This window comes from Muscardinus avellanarius (genome assembly GCF_963383645.1).
Source record: "Muscardinus avellanarius genome assembly, chromosome: 17".
In the NCBI taxonomy this organism is placed as follows: domain Eukaryota; kingdom Metazoa; phylum Chordata; class Mammalia; order Rodentia; family Gliridae; genus Muscardinus; species Muscardinus avellanarius.
In genome coordinates this window covers 62,980,442-63,000,041 of record NC_137803.1, presented here as the reverse complement: position 1 = coordinate 63,000,041, position 19,600 = coordinate 62,980,442, and the positions used below count along the sequence as shown (strand labels likewise).

Genomic DNA, 19,600 nt, shown 5'->3' with positions numbered 1-19,600 from the left:
TGGGTTTTATTCCGTTGCCTCCTCAGCAGTAGGATGGCCATCTTCCTCTGCTGTCACGATAACGGCAGTTAGCCAGGTGTGGTGGCTCACGCTTGTAACACCCGTACTCCGGAGGCTGAGACAGGAGCGTCACAGGTTCAAAGCCAGCCTTCAGCAACTTAGTGAGACTCTGTTTCAAACTAAAAGAATAAAATAGGGCTGGGGGTATAGCTTGGAGGTAGAATGTCCCTGGGTTCAATGCAGTAACACACACACACACACACACACACACACACACGCACACGCACACACGCACACCAGTTACAGCTTCAGAACGTAAGGCTGCTGTGCCGTGTAATTTGAATGGTGCAGAGTGGAGCTCAAGGCAGTAAGTTGTCTCTTTGAGAGCGAGCTCCCAGAGCCAGGCAGGGCGCCTGAGTCAGCCTTACCAGAGCCTCCGGGGGCAGATGGACACGCAGAATATTGGGTTCTGACTCTACCAACCAACCTGGTGAGCTTGAAGAGGTCACACCACATCTTCATTTGCCAGATCAGAAGATGGGACTAGACGGGCTGTGATTTTCTCTGCACCTTTTCTTTTTCTTCTTCTTTTTCTGGAGCCGGGGGTTGAACCCAGAGGCATTCTACCTCCAAGCTACATCCCCAGCCCGATTTCATGTCCTACTTGCAAACGGGATCTCACCGAGTTGCTGCGAGCCTCTCTGAATTGCCCGGGTTGGCTTTGACCTTGCGATCCTCCTGTCTCAGCCTTCCCAGGTAACTGGGATTATAAGCGTGCACCACCACGCCTGGCCTCAGCGTCTTATAAAATGAAAAAGCCATACATACACGTTTCTATTAGTGTAAGTTCACAAAAACTGAAGTGGCCTCTAAAGACTGACCAGTCTCTCTCCGTGTACTGGGGGTCGAGCCCAGAGGTACCTCTGAGCTCCTCCAGCCAATTTTCTTTTTTGTTTAAAGCAGAGTCTAGCTAAGTTGCCGAGGGTCTTGGTAAGTCACCGAGGCTGTCCTCACACCTGCAATCCTCCGGTCTCAAGCCTCCCAAGTCCTGGCATCAGGAGTGTGCGCCACCCCTGCTTCCCCATTCCTTTAACTGCCTTTCTTCCTCGGTGGGCTCTGCCGTTTCCTGCCCTCCCCCTCTGTGACTCACTGGTCCTTTTCCTGTGTGTCACGGTGCGTCACAGCCCCAGGGACCTTATAGCAGATACAGATCCCAGGGCTGGGGCCTCATGGTGCTCAGGTCTTCCCCTTGTGGCCACCGGAGAAACAGCAGATGTGTGGAAGAAGGAATCTGGTAGACCCATAGCTCAGCGCCCTGGCCAAGGGCCTGCGGGTCCTGCTCCTGGAGCTATCTGCTTTCTTGAGACACACTAAAATCTCCCTGACCCTTTGTCCTGTTATTTCTTTCCTAACAAATGGATAAGAGAGAGAAACGTTGAGAGTTGAATTATTAAGGAATTCAATAATTCTTTGATATTATGCATTTAACTGGCAAATCAGTGGTGGCCTCTAGATTGAGCAGGCTTGCGGCCCTGACTCTTCAGAAAGCTGGTGTCCGAGCTCGAGCCACGTGCAGGAGGCAAGGGGTCCAGTAGATCATTGCCAGGCGGCTGTTGGGTTTTTATCCCAAGGGCCGGCCTTGCAGGCAGTGCTTGGGGCTGGGTCAGCTGCTTGGAGCAGAGCCCTTCGGAGCATGAGTGGGTTGACTGCAGAATGAGCTCCGCACAGCAGCAGCCCCAGAAGACGCAGCGTCTGTCATAGCTCCCAGGTGACCTGGCGCATGGCCACCCTTGTAACCTCGTACTAGCGAGTCCGAGACAGGAGGATTGGCTTCGCGGGCAGCCTCAGCTACTTACTGAGGCCCTTTGCAACTCAGTGAGACCCTATTTCAAAAAATAGGGCTGAGGGTGTAGCTAAGAGGTAGAATGTCCCTGGGTTCCATCCTCGGTACCACAAAAAAAAAAAAAAAAAAAAGAAAGAAAGAAAGAAAGAAAGAAAGAAAAAGAAAAAAGAGAGAGATAGAAGTTTCTAGAGCTGCAGTTTCTCGCCTAGGAAGGAGACTGAGCCCGGTGTCATAGGAAGGGTTCCCATGGAGGGTGCAGCGGGGACAGAGCTTGGAGCCAGTTGCTTGGGTCCCAGGTGCCTGAGCTCACTTCAGCCCTGCCCGCCTCTGTGGGCTGGGTCTTCCTCCTGCGGGCACTCCTGGAGGCCAGGAGGGTGGTCGCCCTCTCCCTGGGGAGCGGGGTCTAGCCTGTTGTTGGCGTGGCAAAGAGAGACAGAGACTGATCGATTGATCGATTGATTCTGAACCGCTAGTGTCAGCACTGGGCAGCAGTGTGTCGGGCCAGCTGATTTCCTGGGAGCGCAGGGCAGGCCGGGTGTCCTGGCCTTCAGGGGCCGCAGAGCGGCTGGCTGCTCCTCTCATCCACAGGGGCTGAAGAGCAGTGAGTCCCATCTCCACTGTGTGGTGGGACTGTGCGGTGGTTTGGGGGATGGAGCAGGAACCTGAGCCGGAATCCATCAGAAGGTGCAGCTCAGAAATAGCCGTGGCCTCTCTGCGGGCTGGCAGGCGTCACCTCTTTGAACCCTGCGATAGATGGATCAATTGATGTTGCACACTGCAGAGAAACAGCCTCGGCGCTGCTGTGGGGGGCGTGGAGGCACTGGGATTGGGACCCGGGGGCGCTCTGCCATGGAACTACACTCTCAGCACTTAAATTATTTATTCATTTACTTTTAGTTTGGAAACAGGGTCACATTAAGTTGCCCAGACTGGTCTCAAAGCTGCGAGCCTCCTCTCTCAGCCTCCCCAGGATGGACTCCCGGCCTAGCCCTGCACGTTGCTGGGGCTCAGACACCCATCGGCCCCCTCACAGGATGAGGTCTGCAGCAGGACTGTAGATGACGGCCACAGGCCTGGGTCCCTCTTACCGCGGGTTTGCAGGAACCATCTACCCCCAAGCCCCGTGTCTTGGAGGGTGGTCCTCCCATTCCTCTGGAACCTGAGGGGCCTGCGTCCTGTTTGCAGCCCTAACTCCAGTTCAGTTTGGCTGTGTTCTGGGGTTCCCTGGCGTGAAGTGACTTTTTGGCTGGCTCCCACCCCCCGGGACGTGGGGTTCGACCTCTTCTTCCCTACGGCTGCACTGCTATCACTGGCGTGGGTTGTCTCTTCCTATCTCCTTGACCTTGTGAATTTGTGGCTTTTATTTCTTAAGCCTCTTTGCGGGGGCTCTGGAAGGGAGTGGAGATATTGTCTTCTATCTGCAGGGTGTAACTGGACTCCTAGTCCACTGTGTGTACTTGGGAGGCTGAGACAGGAGGATCGCATGTTCAAGGACAGCCTCAGCTACTTAGCAAGACCCTGTTTCAAAATAAAAATAAAAAGAGCCAGGATGTAGCTCAGGGGTAGAATGCCCCTGGGTTCAATCCCTAGTACCCCCCCCAAAAAAAAAACCCAAACAAAACAAAAAACAAGGAAAACTGGACTGGGGTTGCTTATTATCTAGCTATCAGATTCAAAAAAGAAACATTAGAAATGTAGAAATTAGAGAACGCATGGGTCCTGCAAGGAGACACCGGGAAAACAAATTATGTTGTTTTTTTTTTTTTTTGGTGCATTGTAATCATACAATTGATACAATTGTAATTGATACAATTACATACAGAGTATGTAATCATACTCTGATTGGTCACTTAATTGCTTCACTATAGGGCCCTTTCTATAGCTTGACCTCTTCCTGTTGCCCCTTTCTTCCTAGTTTTTGCTGATTAGGGGAAGCATCTGATTTTTATTTTCTGCGATATTTCTCTGTGCATGCCACGTTGCAAATACCGATCCCACTCTTGACGGCCCCAGTAGTGGCCTGGCTACCCGGTGGACTGATCCAGACCTCGTTGGCTCAAGCAGTGACCTTGCCTCATGGGAGGCCCCGATTCTGGTCTTGCTGGCCCTGACACCAGCCTAACCCCTCAGCTGGCTCCAATCCCGGCCTCGGAGGCCCCAGCACCGGCCTAGCCTCAAGGCAGGCTCCGATACTGGCCTTGGAGGCCTCAGTAGCGGCCTTGCCTCACGGCAGGCTCCGATGTTGGCTGCTGGCCCTGGCACCGGCCAAACCACTCGGCAGGCTTCGATCCCGGCCTCAGAGGCCCCAGTTCCGGCCTTGCCTCACGGCAGGCTCTGATCCCAGCCTCGCTGGCCCTGGCACCGGCCTAACCCCTCGGCAGGCTCCGATTCTGGCCTCGGAGGCCCCAGCACTGGCCTTGCCTCACGGCAGGCTCTGATGCTGGCCACTGGCTCCGGCATCGGCCTAACTCCTTGACAGGCTCCGATCCCGGTCTCGGAGGCCCCAGTAGCGGCCTTGCCTCACGGCAGGCTCCGATGCCAGCCTTTGGCCCCAGCACTGGCCTAACCCCTCGGCAGGCTCCGATCCCAGTCTCGGAGGCCCCAGCACCGGCCTTGCCTCACGGCAGGCTCTGATCCCAGCCTCACTGGCCTCAGCACCAGCCTAACCCCTCGGCAGGCTCCGATCCCGGCCTCGCTGGACCCAGCACCGGCCTAACCCCTCGGCAGGCTCCGATCCTGGCCTCGGAGGCCTCAGTAGTGGCCTTGCCTCACAGAAGGCTCCGATGCCGGCCGCTGGCCCAGGCACCGGCCTAAGTGGGGTGTTTTTTTAAAGTGCAAATAAGGTTTTAAACAAAACCGGTTCTGTCTCTACCAAAACAATACTGTGTGAGCCAGGCATGGTGACGCACGCTTGTCATCCCAGCATTCTGGAGGCTGAGACAGAAGGATCACAGTTTGCGGACAGCCTCAGCTATGTAGTGAGGCCCTCTGCAACTCAGTGAGACCCTGTTTCAAAATAAAGAATAAAAAATAGGGCTGGGGGGGGGTGCAGCTCAGAGATAGAATGCCCCTGGGTTCTGTCCCTTGTATAGCCCCCCTAAAATACTGTGTGATGCCCTGTTGTCTCTAGGCTCCGCCTCCCACTTCCAAATGCTGGGAATTCTGTCTGGACGCCCTCACTCTGGGCGAATCACTGTACATAGGAGTTTCTTTCTTGGTATTGGGGATCGAGCCCATAGATGGTCTTCCTTTGAGCTACACCCCCAGCCATTTTTATTTTGAAGCAGAGTCTAAGTTGTCAAGGGTTTTGATGAGTGGCTGAGATTGGCCTTGAACCTGCCATCCTCCTCTCTCAGCCTCCCAATATGGGGATTACGGGCGTGTGCCGCCGCACCTGGCTGTGAGGCATCTTTCTTAGACTTATTTTTCCCATACGTCTTTTCTTTCTCTGGGAGCAATAAATACAATTACATGATAGGAAATAGAAGAAGTCATGCCGCCTTGCTCTGCCCGCCCACCCTCCAGGAACGGCCAGTCGTGCCTGTCCTCTGGCTCGGCACTGGGCGGGCAGAGGTGGCACCGCTGGGCCTCATGGGCGTCCTCCCTCTCTTCCAGGACACCGGGGTCGGCAAGTCAAGTATCGTGTGCCGCTTTGTGCAGGACCACTTCAACCACAACATCAGCCCCACCATCGGGTAAGTCGCGGCCCCGAGAGCTCGGCCGCTGTGGGGACGGGCAGCGGGACCTCCGACCCTCCGTGACAGGGCTGCCGGAAGCAGCCTCCAAGCCCTACATCTGGGCTGTGTCCCTGCCAAGACTCTTGTTTCTCCCAGCAGCGGCCCCGGGCTGTTTCCTTTTCTCCCAAGCATGATTCTGCAACCCACGTTGGCTTTATTTCCAGACAGAGATGCTCCACAGGACAGGTTCTTGACGGTTCTGCCCTGACTTGCTCGCTGGTAAACTCCGGCCTGTTGCTCCCTGCACATCTGAGCCCGGACAGTGCGCAGAGCACATGATTTTCCTTTCCCGGATAAAATGAATGCCAGCTGCTGGGCGTGGTGGGCACACTTGTAATCCCAGCATTCGGGAGGCTGAGACAGGAGGATCGCGGTTCGTGGACAACGTCAGCTACCTAGTGAGGCCCTCCGCAAATCAGTGAGACCCTGTTTCTACATAAAGAATAAAAAATAGGGCTGAGGGTGTTGCTTGGAGGTAGAATGCCCCTGGGCTCCATCCCCAGTACCACACACACACCCACAAAAAAAAAAAAAAAAAAAAAAAAAGAAAAAGAAAAAGAAAGACTGCCGGCATTTTCTCTCTTCCTTACACTTGGAGGCGCAGGGAGGTGGGGCCACCCTGAGACCTCACAGTGCAGGAACCTGTTCCCCTCCTGTCCCCTTCCTTGGAGAGCCACCATCAGAGGTGCCTGTGTCCTTTCCAGCACCTCGCCTTGGCCTCGCCTGTCTCCCTCTCTCTCTCTCTCTCTCTCTCTCTCTCTCTCTCTCTCTCTCTCTCATCTTTCTGCCCTCTTAGAATTTGGCTTCCTTCCTTCCTTCCTTCCTTCCTTCCTTCCTTCCTTCCTTCCTTCCTACAGAGCCCAAGGGCATCCTACCTCCAAGCTACAGCCCCACTCCTAAGGTACTGAGTCTCACTGTGTTACTGAGGGTCTGCTAAGTTGCTGAGGCTGGCCTTGAACCTGCGGTGCTCCTGTCTCTCCCCCAAGTGCGGGGACACCCGGCTGGGCAGGTGCTCCACCTGCCACATGCATCCTCCTCACTGCTCTCTGGAGCCCAAAGGAAGTTCAGGCCTGCGCCCATCATCCTTAGGTACTGACTTTTACCGACATAGTTTAATTTCACAATTTATAAAGCACTCAGAAGCCGGGCGTGGTGACGCAATCCCAGTGAGGCTGAGACAGGAGGATCGCAAGCAGTGGGACTCTCAGACCCTGCTTCAGAATAAAAAATAAAATAGGGCTAGGGGTGTAGCTTGGAGGGAGAGTGCTTCTGGGTTCAACCACCAGTACAAAAAAAAATTACTCAAAATATCTTTTCTGGAACTTTGATAAAATGTTTCAAAGCCCCAGTTTCAGAAAGGTAGCAAGAATACTTCTAAGGGAAATGTATGATATTCATGGAGGACTTAACCTTTTTTTCTGGTACTAGATATTTTACCCAGGGACGTTTGACCTCCAACTGAGTGTATCCTCAGCTTTTTTTTTTTTTTTTTTTTGTTTGTTTGTTTGTTTTTGTTTTCTTCTAAACTGGGCATGGTGGTACATGCTTGTAATCCCAGTACTTGGTAGGCTGAGACAGGAGGATCGCGGGTTCACAGACAGCCTCAGTTACTTAGTGAGGTCTTCCACAACTTAGTGAGACCCTCTTTCAAAATAAAGAAAGAAATTAGGGCTGGGAATGTAGCTCAGAGGTAGAAGGCCCCTGGTTCCATCCCCAGTACCTCCAAAAAAAAAAAAAAAAAAATCAAATCAGTTTTCTAAGTGCTTTTTTGTTTTGTTTTGAAATTTTAGAGCATTTCCCCGAGGGGGGGCTAACCGGAGTACCTGCTCTCCCATGAGTGGATGTGGGAGCCGGGAGCCCTCGGCTCCGGCCGAGGGGTTCTACTGACTTGTGTGACCACGGCCCTTTGGCGTGATGAGGAAGTCTTGGCTGTCTTTTCAGGGCGTCTTTTATGACCAAAACTGTGCCTTGCGGAAATGAGCTGCACAAGTTCCTCATCTGGGACACGGCCGGCCAGGAGCGGGTGAGTGCGCCCTGCTGTGGGCTTTCGGGGGATGGAGGTAGGCTTCTGAAGCTTCCTGCGTGTTGGGCAAGACTCCACTGTCTGCGAGTGACAGAAACCGGCTTGAAAGGATGTAAGCAGAAGGGGCCCGAGGGGCGAAGCTTGGCGAGGCCGGGTCAGGTCAAGTCCCCACCGGGGCGCCAGGGCCTGTATTTCTGTCTATATTTCTGTCTGTATTTCTGTCTGTATTTCTGTCTCTTCCCGTCTACTGGAAGTGAAACGGGCGTTCCCTTTCCTTTCTGGGGTTCTTGTCTATGAAGTGCAAATACTGACACTTTCCGCCAGCAGGAAGCCGAGTGGGAGTTATTGTAGAGACCGGGGATGGAGGAGACCGAGCACCCTTGCGGGCAGCGGGAACCAGGAGTCCGCAGCTGCCGTCTGGACACTACTTGGGAGGAGCCGGAGCCACAGGTCACATGTGGACCGCTTTCTCCAAAGTCCATGCGATCGCCAAGAGAGGTGCGGGCCACGCCGAGGGCCTGTGGGCCCTAGTGCCCGGCAGAGGCCTTCGGGTCCCACCTGCGAGTTGCCCACTTACACCCTCAAAGCCAACGCGGCCTGCGTTGCGATCGGGGAAGGCTCCAAGTGTAGAAGCCGAGGAGAGGGGCTGGTCTAGGGTGTAGCTACTCCCGAGGCTCCTTGTTTACTTGGCGTCTTGGAGGTAGTTTCCTGGGATTCGCATAGTGTATTTGCACAGTGTCTTTTTTTTTGTGTGTGTGTGGTACTGGGGATGGAACTCAGGGGCATTCTACCTCCAAGCTACACCTCCAACCCTATTTTTTATTCTTTACTTTGAAACAGGGTCTCACTAAGTTGCCGAGGACCTCACTAAGTAGCTGACGCTGGCCGTGAACCGCCATCCCCTGGTCTCAGCCTCCCGAATGCTGGGATTACAAGCGTGTGCCACCATGCGTGGCTTGCACAGGGGCTTTTTTTTTTTTTTTTTTATCTCCTTCTCTCAGTTGGGGTCCCAGATCCTGGTTTCTAGGATTGCTTCTCTGCGGGAGCATCTGGAGTTTGGTGAAGCCCTGGTCACTCTCAGGAGGCTTCTGATCTCAAATTCACGCTTGAGGCGTTTCTGGAGTTGGTTGGCACGGGCAGTTTTCCTCCCGTAGCCCGCCGCCCGATCTGCCTGCTTCTTTTTGCCTCGTCAGAAGTGAGGCTGCACACTCAGTTGTTGGGCCCTGTTGACCCCCTCCACGTCTGTGAGCCCCACCAGACCCAGACCCGCCGCTCCAGCAGCCCCAAGGGACAGCGCAGTCCCGCGGTGGGTCCCATTGGCCTGGGAAGTCGAGCGGTGGGGCTCTGGCGCCCCTACCGACAGGGCCGGGGAACACACCCACCGAGGCGGGCTGGTGTCTGGCTGCAGAAGTCAGCGGCCCGGAGGAAAATGCAAGCTCTCTTCTGGACAGTGCAGGGATGGATGCAAGCTCTCTTCTGGACCTTGCGGCTGCCTGGGCTCCTCTTAACTCTTGAGTTGCTGGGGCCGGCTGCACCCGCCGTCTACGGAAATAGCCAGCTCAGGGACTGACCTCTGTGCCCTGCCCGCGTCCCGAGTGGATCTGCAGGCTCTGTGTGTATTTTGGGGATTGTTATATAACAGAGCAGGGAGCTTTTTGGCTTTCTGTTGTCCTTCTGGCCCTGAAATCTTTGTTGGCACTGAGCATTAGGTGTGAGATTATGCATTGCTGCCGTGTGTGTGTGGGGGTGCTTCCTGGTGACTGTGTGTCCCGCGCATGCACGCACGCACGCACACATGCAGCCCACATGCATGGTGTCTGTCCCCACTGACGAGTGAGGTCGTCGAGGCGCAGAAAGGTTAAGCAGCCTGCTCACCATCACGTGGCTAATCAGGAATAAAGCTGACATTTGAATCTCACCGTCTGACACCTGAGCGCTGTCGTTCTGTTCTGATAGAAAAATCCCGCAAAGGCCATGTGGTTGAAGGTAAAATTACACAAACTCCCACCACCCAGATATCTCCAGTATTAACATATTAACAGCAAATAATCATTCTTGCTGGGCGTGATGGCGCACACTTGTAATCCCAGCATTCGGGAGGCTGAGACAGGAGGATCGCGGTTCACGGACAACCTCAGCTGCTGAGTGAGGCCCTCCGCAACTCAGTGAGACCCTGTTTCCAAATAAAGAATAAAAAATAGGGGCAGGGGGTGTAACTCGGAGGTCGGATGCCCCCAGGTTCCATACCCATCACTGCAAAACAAAACAAAACAATCCTTCAGCTGCCTCTCCTGTGTTGATAGTGTATGCTTAGCGGGGTCTTCGGGGTCTTCATTCTTTATGGAGGCTCTTCTTGTTCTCTAGTACACTGTCGTGAAGGAGAGGTGTCTGTGGATGGAAACAGAGCATTGAACGTTTACTACCTTTTCTAAACGCCACTCCAAGGGCTGACGTCTTCTGATGAAACGTGGTACTCTGCCAAGCCACTACTGCAGTTTGGCAGTTACTATCTTAACAAAAAAAATTAATAGCAGTGGAAAAATTCCAGTTGGTTGTATTTCTAATTCTTATCATTGTTTTTCCTAAAATATAGCTATAGGTTGTAGACATGTGATTGTATTAATACAGAATTGTGTGTGTGTGTGTGTGTGTGTGCGTGTGTGCGTGTGTGTGTGTGTGGTGCTGGGGATGGAACGCAGGGCCTTGTATATGCTAAACAAGTGCTTTACCACTGAGCTACATGCCTAGACCTTCAGCCATAGTGTGTGTGTGTGTGTGTGTGTGTGTGTGTGTGTGTGTGTTTTGATGGCGAAGTTTTCGATTGTTTTGGCAGCTTGTCACTGGCTTTAATTGTGCTTGTAATGACACCGTCTAATATTTGAGCTAAAAATAAATCCCCACGGTTGCACGCACTCACTGCTAATTGTTCTTTCTCATTAATTATCGAGCCCCGTGAATTTTATTAGCCATCCTCATCTTGGTAGAAATCTGCTACTGTTCTGTCTTTTCGTGCTTTCAAGCAGTGTCTCTGGGTTTATGAAGGGACAGTATAAAGATGGTGATTTCTGCGCCCGCAGGGGAGGTGAACGTGCGGCCCGGCGTCGCGTTGTGCGAGCGACTCTGTGTGGTGCACCTTGAGCGACAGCTCTGAGCGCTGCTGACCGTGCTGCGCTCTGGGGACCGTCCTACTTACCGCCCAGTACTAATTCCATCTTTTATTTGTGGCACAGAGTTGTGTGTTCTTGAAAAATTGTTTTTCCCTGCTAGCACTGGAAATTTATTTAAAAGGGCCTTCTATTGCCTTTCTGTTTTTGTTTGTTTGTACTAGGAATGGAACCCAGGGGCATTCTACCTCTGAGCTATACCCCCTGCCCTTTTTATTTCTTATTTTGAAAGAGCATTTCGCATAGTGCTAAGAGTCTCACAAAATTGTTAATGTTGGTCTCAAAACTGCTGTTTTCCTGTCTCAGCCTCCCAAGTGCTGGAATTACAGGCATGAGCCGCCAATGCCCAGCCGGGTCTGTGTACCTTCTCCTTCCTTCCTTCCTTCCTTCCTTTCTTCCTTCCTTCCTTCCTTCCTTCCTTCCTTCCCTCCTCCTCTTCCTCCTCCTCCTCCTCCTCCTTCTTCTTCTCCCCCCACCCCCCCCCCTCTCTCTCTCTCTCTCGTACTGGGAATTGAACCCAGAAGCATTTTACCTCCAAACTATACCCCAGCCCATTTTTAAAAATGTGGAAACGGGTTCTCACAAAGCTGTGGAGGGCCTCCCTAAGTAGCTGAGGCTGGCTTTGAAACTGCAGTCCTCCTGTCTCCGTCTCCTAAGTACTGGGTTTATGGGTTCACAAGCGTGCACCACCACGCCTGCCTGGCTTTTTGTACTCTTGAAAAATTATTTTTCAGCCAGGATGGTGGCAAATTCCTGTAATCCCAGAACTTGGGAAACTGAGATGGGCAGATTACAGGTTCAAGGCCAGCCTCAGCAATTTAGCAAGACCCTCATTAACCTAGTGGGACCCTCACTGAATTGTAGGGGGCCTCATTAAGTAGCTGAGACTGTCCGCAAACCGCAATCCTCCTGTTTCAGGCTCCCAAGTGCTGGGGTTACAAGTGTGTGTCACCACGCCCAGCTAACATTTCAGTCTCAAATGAACCAGTTGCAGATGTCAAGTTGATGGATTGGTGGTTCTGTCGTTAGGATAAAAACTCTCCAGGAAGCTGGGGATGGTGGTTCGTAACTCTAATTTCAGTACTTGGGAGGCTGAGACGGGAAGAGCACAGGTTTGAGGCCAGCCTCAGCAATATAGTGAGATTCAAGGACTGGGAGCCTAGCTCAGAAGCACAGTGTCCCTGTTCAATACTCAGTAACAAAAAAAATAATCTGCAACAGTGTTTGACTCTGTAGTGTTTCTTCTCTCCTCCTCCTCCTCCTCCTCCTCCTCCTCCTCCTCCTCCTCCTCCTCCTCCTCCTCCTCCTCTTCTTCTTCTTCTTCTTCTTCTTCTTCTTCTTCTTCTTCTTCTTCTTCTTCTTCTATTAACATCAACTTTCCTTTTTTCTTGTGGTACTGGGGGTTGAACCCAGGAGCATTCTCTCTTTGAGCTACACTCCCAGAACTTTTCATTTTGAAAAAGGCTTTGCTAAGTTGCTCAAACCTGTGATTCTCCTGTCTCAGCCTCCCAAGTATTGGAACTAAAGGCATACCTGGCTGTAACCATGCCCGACTCACCAAGGGGTGTGTGTGTGTGTGTGTGTGTGTGTGTGTGTGTGTGTGTGTATTACTGGGGATTGAACCCACGAGCATTCTACCTCTGAGATACATGCCCAGCTTTATTTTATTTTTTATTTTGAAACAGGGTCTCACTAAGTTGCAGAGGTCCTCACTAGGTAGCTGAGGCTGGCCATGGACCTGCGATCCTCCTGTCTCAGCCTCCCAATTACTGGGATTACTGATGTGCGCCACCACGTCTGACTTTTCCATGGCCTTTAAAAGACATTTGTTAGCAAGGCATGGTGGCGCACCCTTGTAATCCCAGCATTTAAGAGGCTGAGACGGGAGGACCATGGTTTGTGAACAGCCTCAGCTACTACTTAGTGAGGTCCTTTGCAACTCAGTGAGACCCTGTTTCAAAATAAAAAATAAAAAATGGGGCTGGCACCGGGTGTGGTGGCATACGCTTGTAATCCCCACACTTGGAAGGTGGAGACAGGAGGATGGTGCAAATTTGAAGCCAGCCTCGCTGGCTTAAGAGACCCTGTTTCCAAATAAAAATATAAAATGGGTCTGGGAGTATAGCCCAGAGGTGAAGGGTTTCCAGGAACCCCAGTACCACCAAAAAGAAAAAAAAATAGGCCTGGGGGTATACCTTAGAGGTAGAATGTCCTTGGGTTCTATCCCCCAGCACCGCAAAAAGAAAAAAAAAATTTTTGTCCCTTCTTTTTGGCTGAGAACGGCCCTTCCCCAAGATGGAAGATGGTTTAGAAAGAGCCCTGTGGAGCTGTGCTGTGGCTGTTGAGTTGTCCCGACGTTCCCCGTGGCAGGAGGACACTTTCCCTGGACCCCCCCTTGCCTATTCCACAGCAGGCAAGCCCAGCCTTAGAGATGTTGGGTCTCTTTCTCCAACTTGTCTTGAAAGCGGCCGAGCCCTGCGTTCATCTTGTCTGCGTCATGCATCCTGGAGTGTTAGCTGTTAGAATCACATTAACTGAAAGGTGCGCTGGTCCTCATTTGTTTCTGTGCTGACTGTTAGTTTCTGGGGCATCACCAGGTGCTTTTCTTTTAACGTGAGTGTTAATGTTGAAATTGAGTTGGGGGTTGCAAAGGAGGCAAAACCCAACCAAGTTATTGTGTGAGACCAGGCCTCTTTAATTAACTGGCACCTTTGGGTGAGGTCTGCCAACTGTAGGGGAGGGACCGATGACCGGGCAGCAGAGTCACAGGCAGCAGAGTCACGCTGCAGAAAGGAAGTGAGGGTATTTACGGGGTGGGGCTGGCGGCACGGGAATGCCAGTCCTCTGGTGACATCTGGAGTCTGCCCCGCGATGTCTGGAGTCTCGCGATCTCTGGAGTCTCGTGACATCTCTGCTTCTGGCTTCTGGGGTTCCGCCTCCTGTCCCGTGAGGGGAGGGGGAGGGACCCGACCTATCAGTAAGCAGCTGGGTTGGGAGCTGATTCAACGCCATACTCAGTCCTTCTCCACACTCTGCTCTTCACATGCTCAGTTCAGTGGTTCTTGTGTAAACAGAACTGTGTAACCAGCACCACCATCAATTTCAGAACACTCGAACCACTTCAGAAGGAAACTCTGTGCACACTGGCGGGCACTCCCCATTTCTCTATGAGTTCCCCAGCCCTAGGCCACTTCCTTTTTTTTTTCTTTCTTTCTGTAGATGTGTGATGCTGAGGATCGAACCCAGGTCCTTGTGCATGCTAAGCACACACTGAGGTATATTCCCGAACTCCCAGGCAACTTTCTATCTCTCAAATTGCCTATTCTAGACATTTCTTTTTCTTTTTCTTTTTTCTTTCTTTTTTTTTTTCTTTCGCGGGTCTGGGGATGGAACCCAGGGGCATTCGACCTCCGAGCTACACCCCAGCCCTATTTTTTTTTTAATTCTTTATTTTGAAACCGGGTCTCACTGAGTTGCAGAGGGCCTCACTAAGTAGCTGAGGCTGTCCACGAACCACGATTCTCCGGTCTCAGCCTCCTGAATTCTGGGATTACAAGTGTGCGCCACCACGCCCAGTTTATTCTAGACATTTCTTAAAAGTGGAATTATGCAAACTGTGATCAGTTGTGATTGGCTTCTGCCAAGGATTATCCATGTTGTAGTATGGATGAGCATTTTTTTTTTTCTTTTTGTGATACTGGGTATTGAACCTAGAGGCATTCTACCTCCAATCGACACCTCCAGCCCTATTTTTTATTCTTTATTATTCTTTATTTTGAAACAGGGTCTCACTGAGTTGCAAAGGGCCTCACTAAGTAGCTGAGGCTGGCCACAAACCATGATCCTGTCTCAGCCTCCCAAATGCTGGGATTACAAGTGTGCGCCACCACGCCTGGCAGCATTTCTTACCTCTTTGTGGCTGAATAATATTCCATTGCATGGATATACAGTGGATCTACATTTCTGGTGTCAAATACCCAAAATAATTGACACTAGAAATGCCTTAGATTTGGGATTTAGAAACTTTTTTTTTTTTGGTGGTACTGGGGTTCCTGGAAGCCCTTCTACCTCCGGGCTACACTCCCAGACCTATTTTTTAATTTTTGGAAACAAGGTCTCTTAAGCCAGCGCGGCTGGCTTCAAACCTGCGCGATCCTCCTGTCTCCGCCTCCCAAGCCCGGGGATTACAAGCGTGCCCACCACACCCGGCTAGAAGCGTTTTTTGAATATTTGCATATGTATAATAAAGTACCTTGGGGTAGGAGCTAAGTCTAAACACAAAACTCATGTATGTCTCATGTATACTATCTGCACAGGCTGAACGTAATTTTATATGGTATTTTTGGTGTGCCTTTTTTTTGTGTGTGGTACTGGGGACGGAACCCAGGGGTATTCTACCTCTGAGCCACACCCCCAGCCCTATTTTTTTTTTTTTATTCTTTACTTTGAAACAGGGTCTCACTGAGTTGCAAAGAGCCTCAGTAAGTAACTGAGGCTGTCTGTGAACCGCGATCCTCGGGTCTCAGCCTCCCGAATGCTGGGATTCCAAGTGTGCGCCACCACGCCTGGCTGGTGTGCCTGTGTTTTGACTCTGACCTGTCACCGGAGGTCAGGCGTGGAATTTCTACTTGTAGAATCACATTGACACTCAGGTTTCAGGTTTGGAGCATTTCAGATTTTGGATTTAGGGGTTAGGGTTGTTCAGCCCGTACCATATTTTGTTTACCTCTTCACAAACTGATGGATGTTTGGGCTTTACAGTTGTGAACCATGGTGCTGGGAACACTTGTGTGCAAGTTTTTGTGCGGACGTATGCGTTTCGTCTGTTGGCTGTGCATCTCGTGGTGGGATGGTGAGTCACTGGTAGCTCTATGGTTGGCCTTTACGAGAACTTCCAAACCGCTCCCCAGGGTGCCGCTCCCGTGTGTCCCATTGGCAGTGTCAGGGGTTTCGGTGTCTCCGTGTTCTTACCAGCGCCCGTGTCTGCCCACCGCAAGGTCTTCAGAAAGCGCCTGCGTTTTCTTCTAAGGGTTCTACAGCTGTAGCTCCCCTCGTTCCCTGCGTTTTCTTCTAAGGGTTCTACAGCTGTAGCTCTCCTCGTTCTGTGATGCACTTGGACTTCGTTTCTGTGTATCTTATATGAAATAACTCTGCTCTGTTCCCTTGCATGTGGTATTGCAGTTTGTTGAAAAGACTATTCTTTGCTCAGTTGATTGTCTTGGCGTCTTTGTGGAAAATCAATTGACAATAAACGTGAAGCTTTTATTTCGATTCTCAATTCCTTCCATCCATATTCTCATCCTTATGCCAGCACCACATTGGCTTCACTATTGCAGCTTTGTAGAAAATTTTGGAATTGGGAGGTGGGAGGTCTCCAATTTTGTTCTTTTCCAAGATATGTTGGATATTTTGGGTCTCCTGCATCTCCACATGAATTTTAATATCAGCCCATACATATTTACAAAGGAAAATTTGATTGGGATTTTGATAAGGATTGTGTTAAATCTGTAGATCTTCCAAATTAGAAACGATCATTTAAATTATAAGTGGCAAGCGGGTTTCATCTCTTTAGAAATTACTGTAGATTAGAAATGCAACACTGATCTCGAAGAAGATTTTCTGAATAAATCATTAAATCTTCTGGCTTTTGAAGTGTGCTCGCTATAGTACACCCATAATGAACTATGAACAGAGATATGAGCGTCGAGCCATCACTCACTATACAACCTGCCGGCCCATCAGTAAGCTTCTGCTGTGGTTGGGTTTGAAATGTCCCCTAAGACCTCAGAGAAAGCAGCAACGTTCAGAGGTGAAGCCCTTGAGTCGCGAGATGGACTTAAATGGGCCTGCTGGGTGGTGACATAAGCGGGTGGGATGTGAATGGAGGAAGCAAGTCTCTGTGGGCGTGGCCTTGGGCTATCTCTGTCCCTAGTTCCCCCTTTCTCTCTCTCCCCCTCCCTCCCTCCCTCCCTCTCTCTCTCTCTCTCTCTCTCTCTCTCTCTCTCTCTCTCTCTCTCCTTCTTAGCTGCCATGACCTGAGCAGCTTTCCTCTGCCGCCATGATAGTTCTGCCTTGGAGCCAGCCAACCCTGGACTGAACCTGAAACCGTGAGCCAAAACCCCTTTCCTTGTCTAAGCTGCGCTGGTCAGGCATTTTGGTCACATTGACAAAAAAAAAACAACTTACGGATACAGCTGGAAATTTATGGTATGTGACTAAGTTATGTTTTATTAAAGGAAAAGTCACCTTCAAAATGGCATAACTTGCAGCTGATTTAGTTTTTCTCAGCAGTATAAAATCTAACCGAGGTCCAGACTTTGACAGAATGTGGTGGTGCTCTTCAGTGGCGGATTCAAAAGGCCTGGACCAGCCGGCGTGGAGGGCACGCTTGTCATCCCCGCGCTGGGGAGGCCGAGACAGGAGGATCGCAGGTTCAAAGCCAGCCTCAGCTACTTAGTGAGGCTCTCAGCTACTTAGTGAGACCCTGTTTCCAAATAAAATATTAAATAGGTCTGGGACTGTACCCCAGAGGTAGAAAGCCTCTGGGTTTCATCCCAGTAACACACACACACACACACACACACACACACACACACACAGAGGCTTGGGCCACTTGCTAGTGTGCATACTCTTGTTTTCTTTTCTTTCTTTTTTTTTTTTTTTTTTTTTTTTAGTGGTACTGGGGTTTCTGGAAGCCCTTCTACCTCCGGGCTACACACCCAGACCTATTTTTACATTTTCATTTGGAAACAGGGTCTCCTAAACCAGCATGCACGGCTGGCTTTGAACCTGCGCGATCCTCCTGTCTCTGCCTCCCAAGCGCGGGGATTACAAGTGTGCCCACCACGCCCGGCCCATACTCTTGTTTTCAATTGTGAAATATTCCAAGCATTCCAGAAAAACACAGAAAATAATGTAAACATCTGTGCTGGCACCACCCACGCTTATTTAACCTTTTGGGCTTCATTGTTTTGTATTTTTTGCTACTGGAGATTGAACCCAGGGCCTCACACGTACACGGCAAGTGCTCTTCCCCTGAGCAGACAATCCCAGGTCGTCCCCTCTGTCAAGAGCGGCCCCTGGGACCAGGGAGAAAAGGTCATGCTGCTCCTCCAGGAACTGACAATTTAATGGACACAGTCAGGGAATTTAGGCACCCTGTGCTGCTGAGCTAGACTGAGTGTTCACCTACTTTTGGTTAATTTTTTTTTTATTTTTGGTATGGGGGATTGAACCCAAGAACATTCTACCTCCGAATTATACTCCTTAACTTATTTTATTTTTTATTTTGAAACAAGGTCTGGCTAAGTTGCTGAGGCTGGCCTTGAACCTGCATTCCTCCTGTCTCCGCCTCCCAAGTATCTGGACCACAAGTCAGGTTAATTTTGCATGGCTCGCCAGCTCCATACTTCGCAAGGTTAGCTGGGGCAGAGCGTGCCGTCAGAGTGCCAGGGCACACTGCCTCCGCTCCCCAAGGCCTGGCCTTCTTATTCGTCATTTGTTTTTCGGTACTGGGGATTGAGCCCAGGGGCATTGTACTTCCGAGCTACACCCCCAGCCCTATGTTTTAGTCTTTTTATTTTTTTTTAATTTAATTAATTAATTTATTTTTTGTGGTACTGGGGTTCCTGGAAGCCCTTCTACCTCCGGGCTACACTCCCAGACCTATTTTTACATTTTTATTTGGAAACAGGGTCTCCTAAGCCAGCGCGCGCGGCCGGCTTCGAACCTGCGCGATCCTCCTGTCTCTGCCTCCCAAGCGTGGGGATTACAAGCGTGCGCCACCATGGCCGGCCTAGTCTTTTTATTTTTGAAACAGGGTCTCACTAAGTTGCAAAGGGCCTCGCCAAGTAGCTGAGGCTGTCCGGGAACCACGGTCCTCTCTGTCTCTGGAATGCTGGGATTACAGGTGTGCGTCACCACGCTTACAGGTGTGCGTCACCAGGCCCGGCTTTGTATTCTTAATATTGAGATGGACGGTGGCTAAGCTTCCCAGGCTGGCCACAAGCATGGGGTCCTCCTGCTTCGGGTTCTGGAGTAGCCGGGGTTCCAGGTGTGCACCCAGGCCGGCTCTTCCTTGGCTCGTCTCAGATGCTGCCCACATTCCTGGCTTGGAGCCGCCCTCCCTCCATCTTCGAAGCCAGCAGCCTGGCAGCTGTAATCCCTCCCTGGCTGCTGCCTCCACCAGTGAGGACCTCGCGATCACGGGGCCAACTAGATAAGTCATCTTCCTATCTGAAGGCCAGCTGATTTGCAGCCTTAATTCCTCCCCACCCCAACCCCGCCTTGAACTGTGACCGAGGCACAGGTCCTCAGGGTTAGGGCATGGACAGCCTTGGGGGCCCTTACCCCCTGCCACCCCCTCCCAGTGTCCCCACCGCTGGATGAACAAACTCAGTGTAGACCTGGATCTTAATTCCCTAACTTGAAGCAACACTGCACTTCAGAGGAGCCACGGGAGAGCAGGAAAAGCCCGGATTTGGAGTCAAGAGCCCTGGCTCAAGGTCTGGGGCTAGCATTTAAGAGCTGTGTGTCTTTGGGCAATTGGCCAAGCTAGTCTGAGCCTCGGTCGTCTTACCTGAAAAGCGGGAGCCAGCCTTCTCCTCTAGCCTGTGCTCAGGGGGTTGGGGTGTGACCCAGAGCAGGTGTTCAGTCATTAATTGTTTGTGGAGTCCCTGCCGTGGGCAGGTTAAGGGTTCCGGGAAGGGTCCTTGGGGTGGTGGCAGCTGAGAAAAGGCCTGGGACGTGGGCGAGTGGCCAGCGGAGGGCGAGGCCTGGGAAAGGCCCGCATGGTCCGGCCCAACAAGGAGGCCAGCGGGAAAGGGCTTGGCCT

The 19,600-nt window shown here is 51.4% G+C and overlaps 1 protein-coding gene across 1 annotated transcript in view; it reads left to right on the top strand.

Moving 5' to 3' along the window:
• RAB31 (RAB31, member RAS oncogene family) overlaps nucleotides 1-19,600 on the top strand; it is a gene marked incomplete at both ends in the record, with an annotated part of 97,898 nt that overhangs the window by 39,384 nt on the left and 38,914 nt on the right. Inside the window, 2 exons of the mRNA XM_080714543.1 lie at nucleotides 5,459-5,538; nucleotides 7,522-7,603. Coding sequence (XP_080570669.1) covers nucleotides 5,459-5,538; nucleotides 7,522-7,603 — 162 coding nt within the window. The remainder of the gene's footprint in view (nucleotides 1-5,458; nucleotides 5,539-7,521; nucleotides 7,604-19,600) is intronic.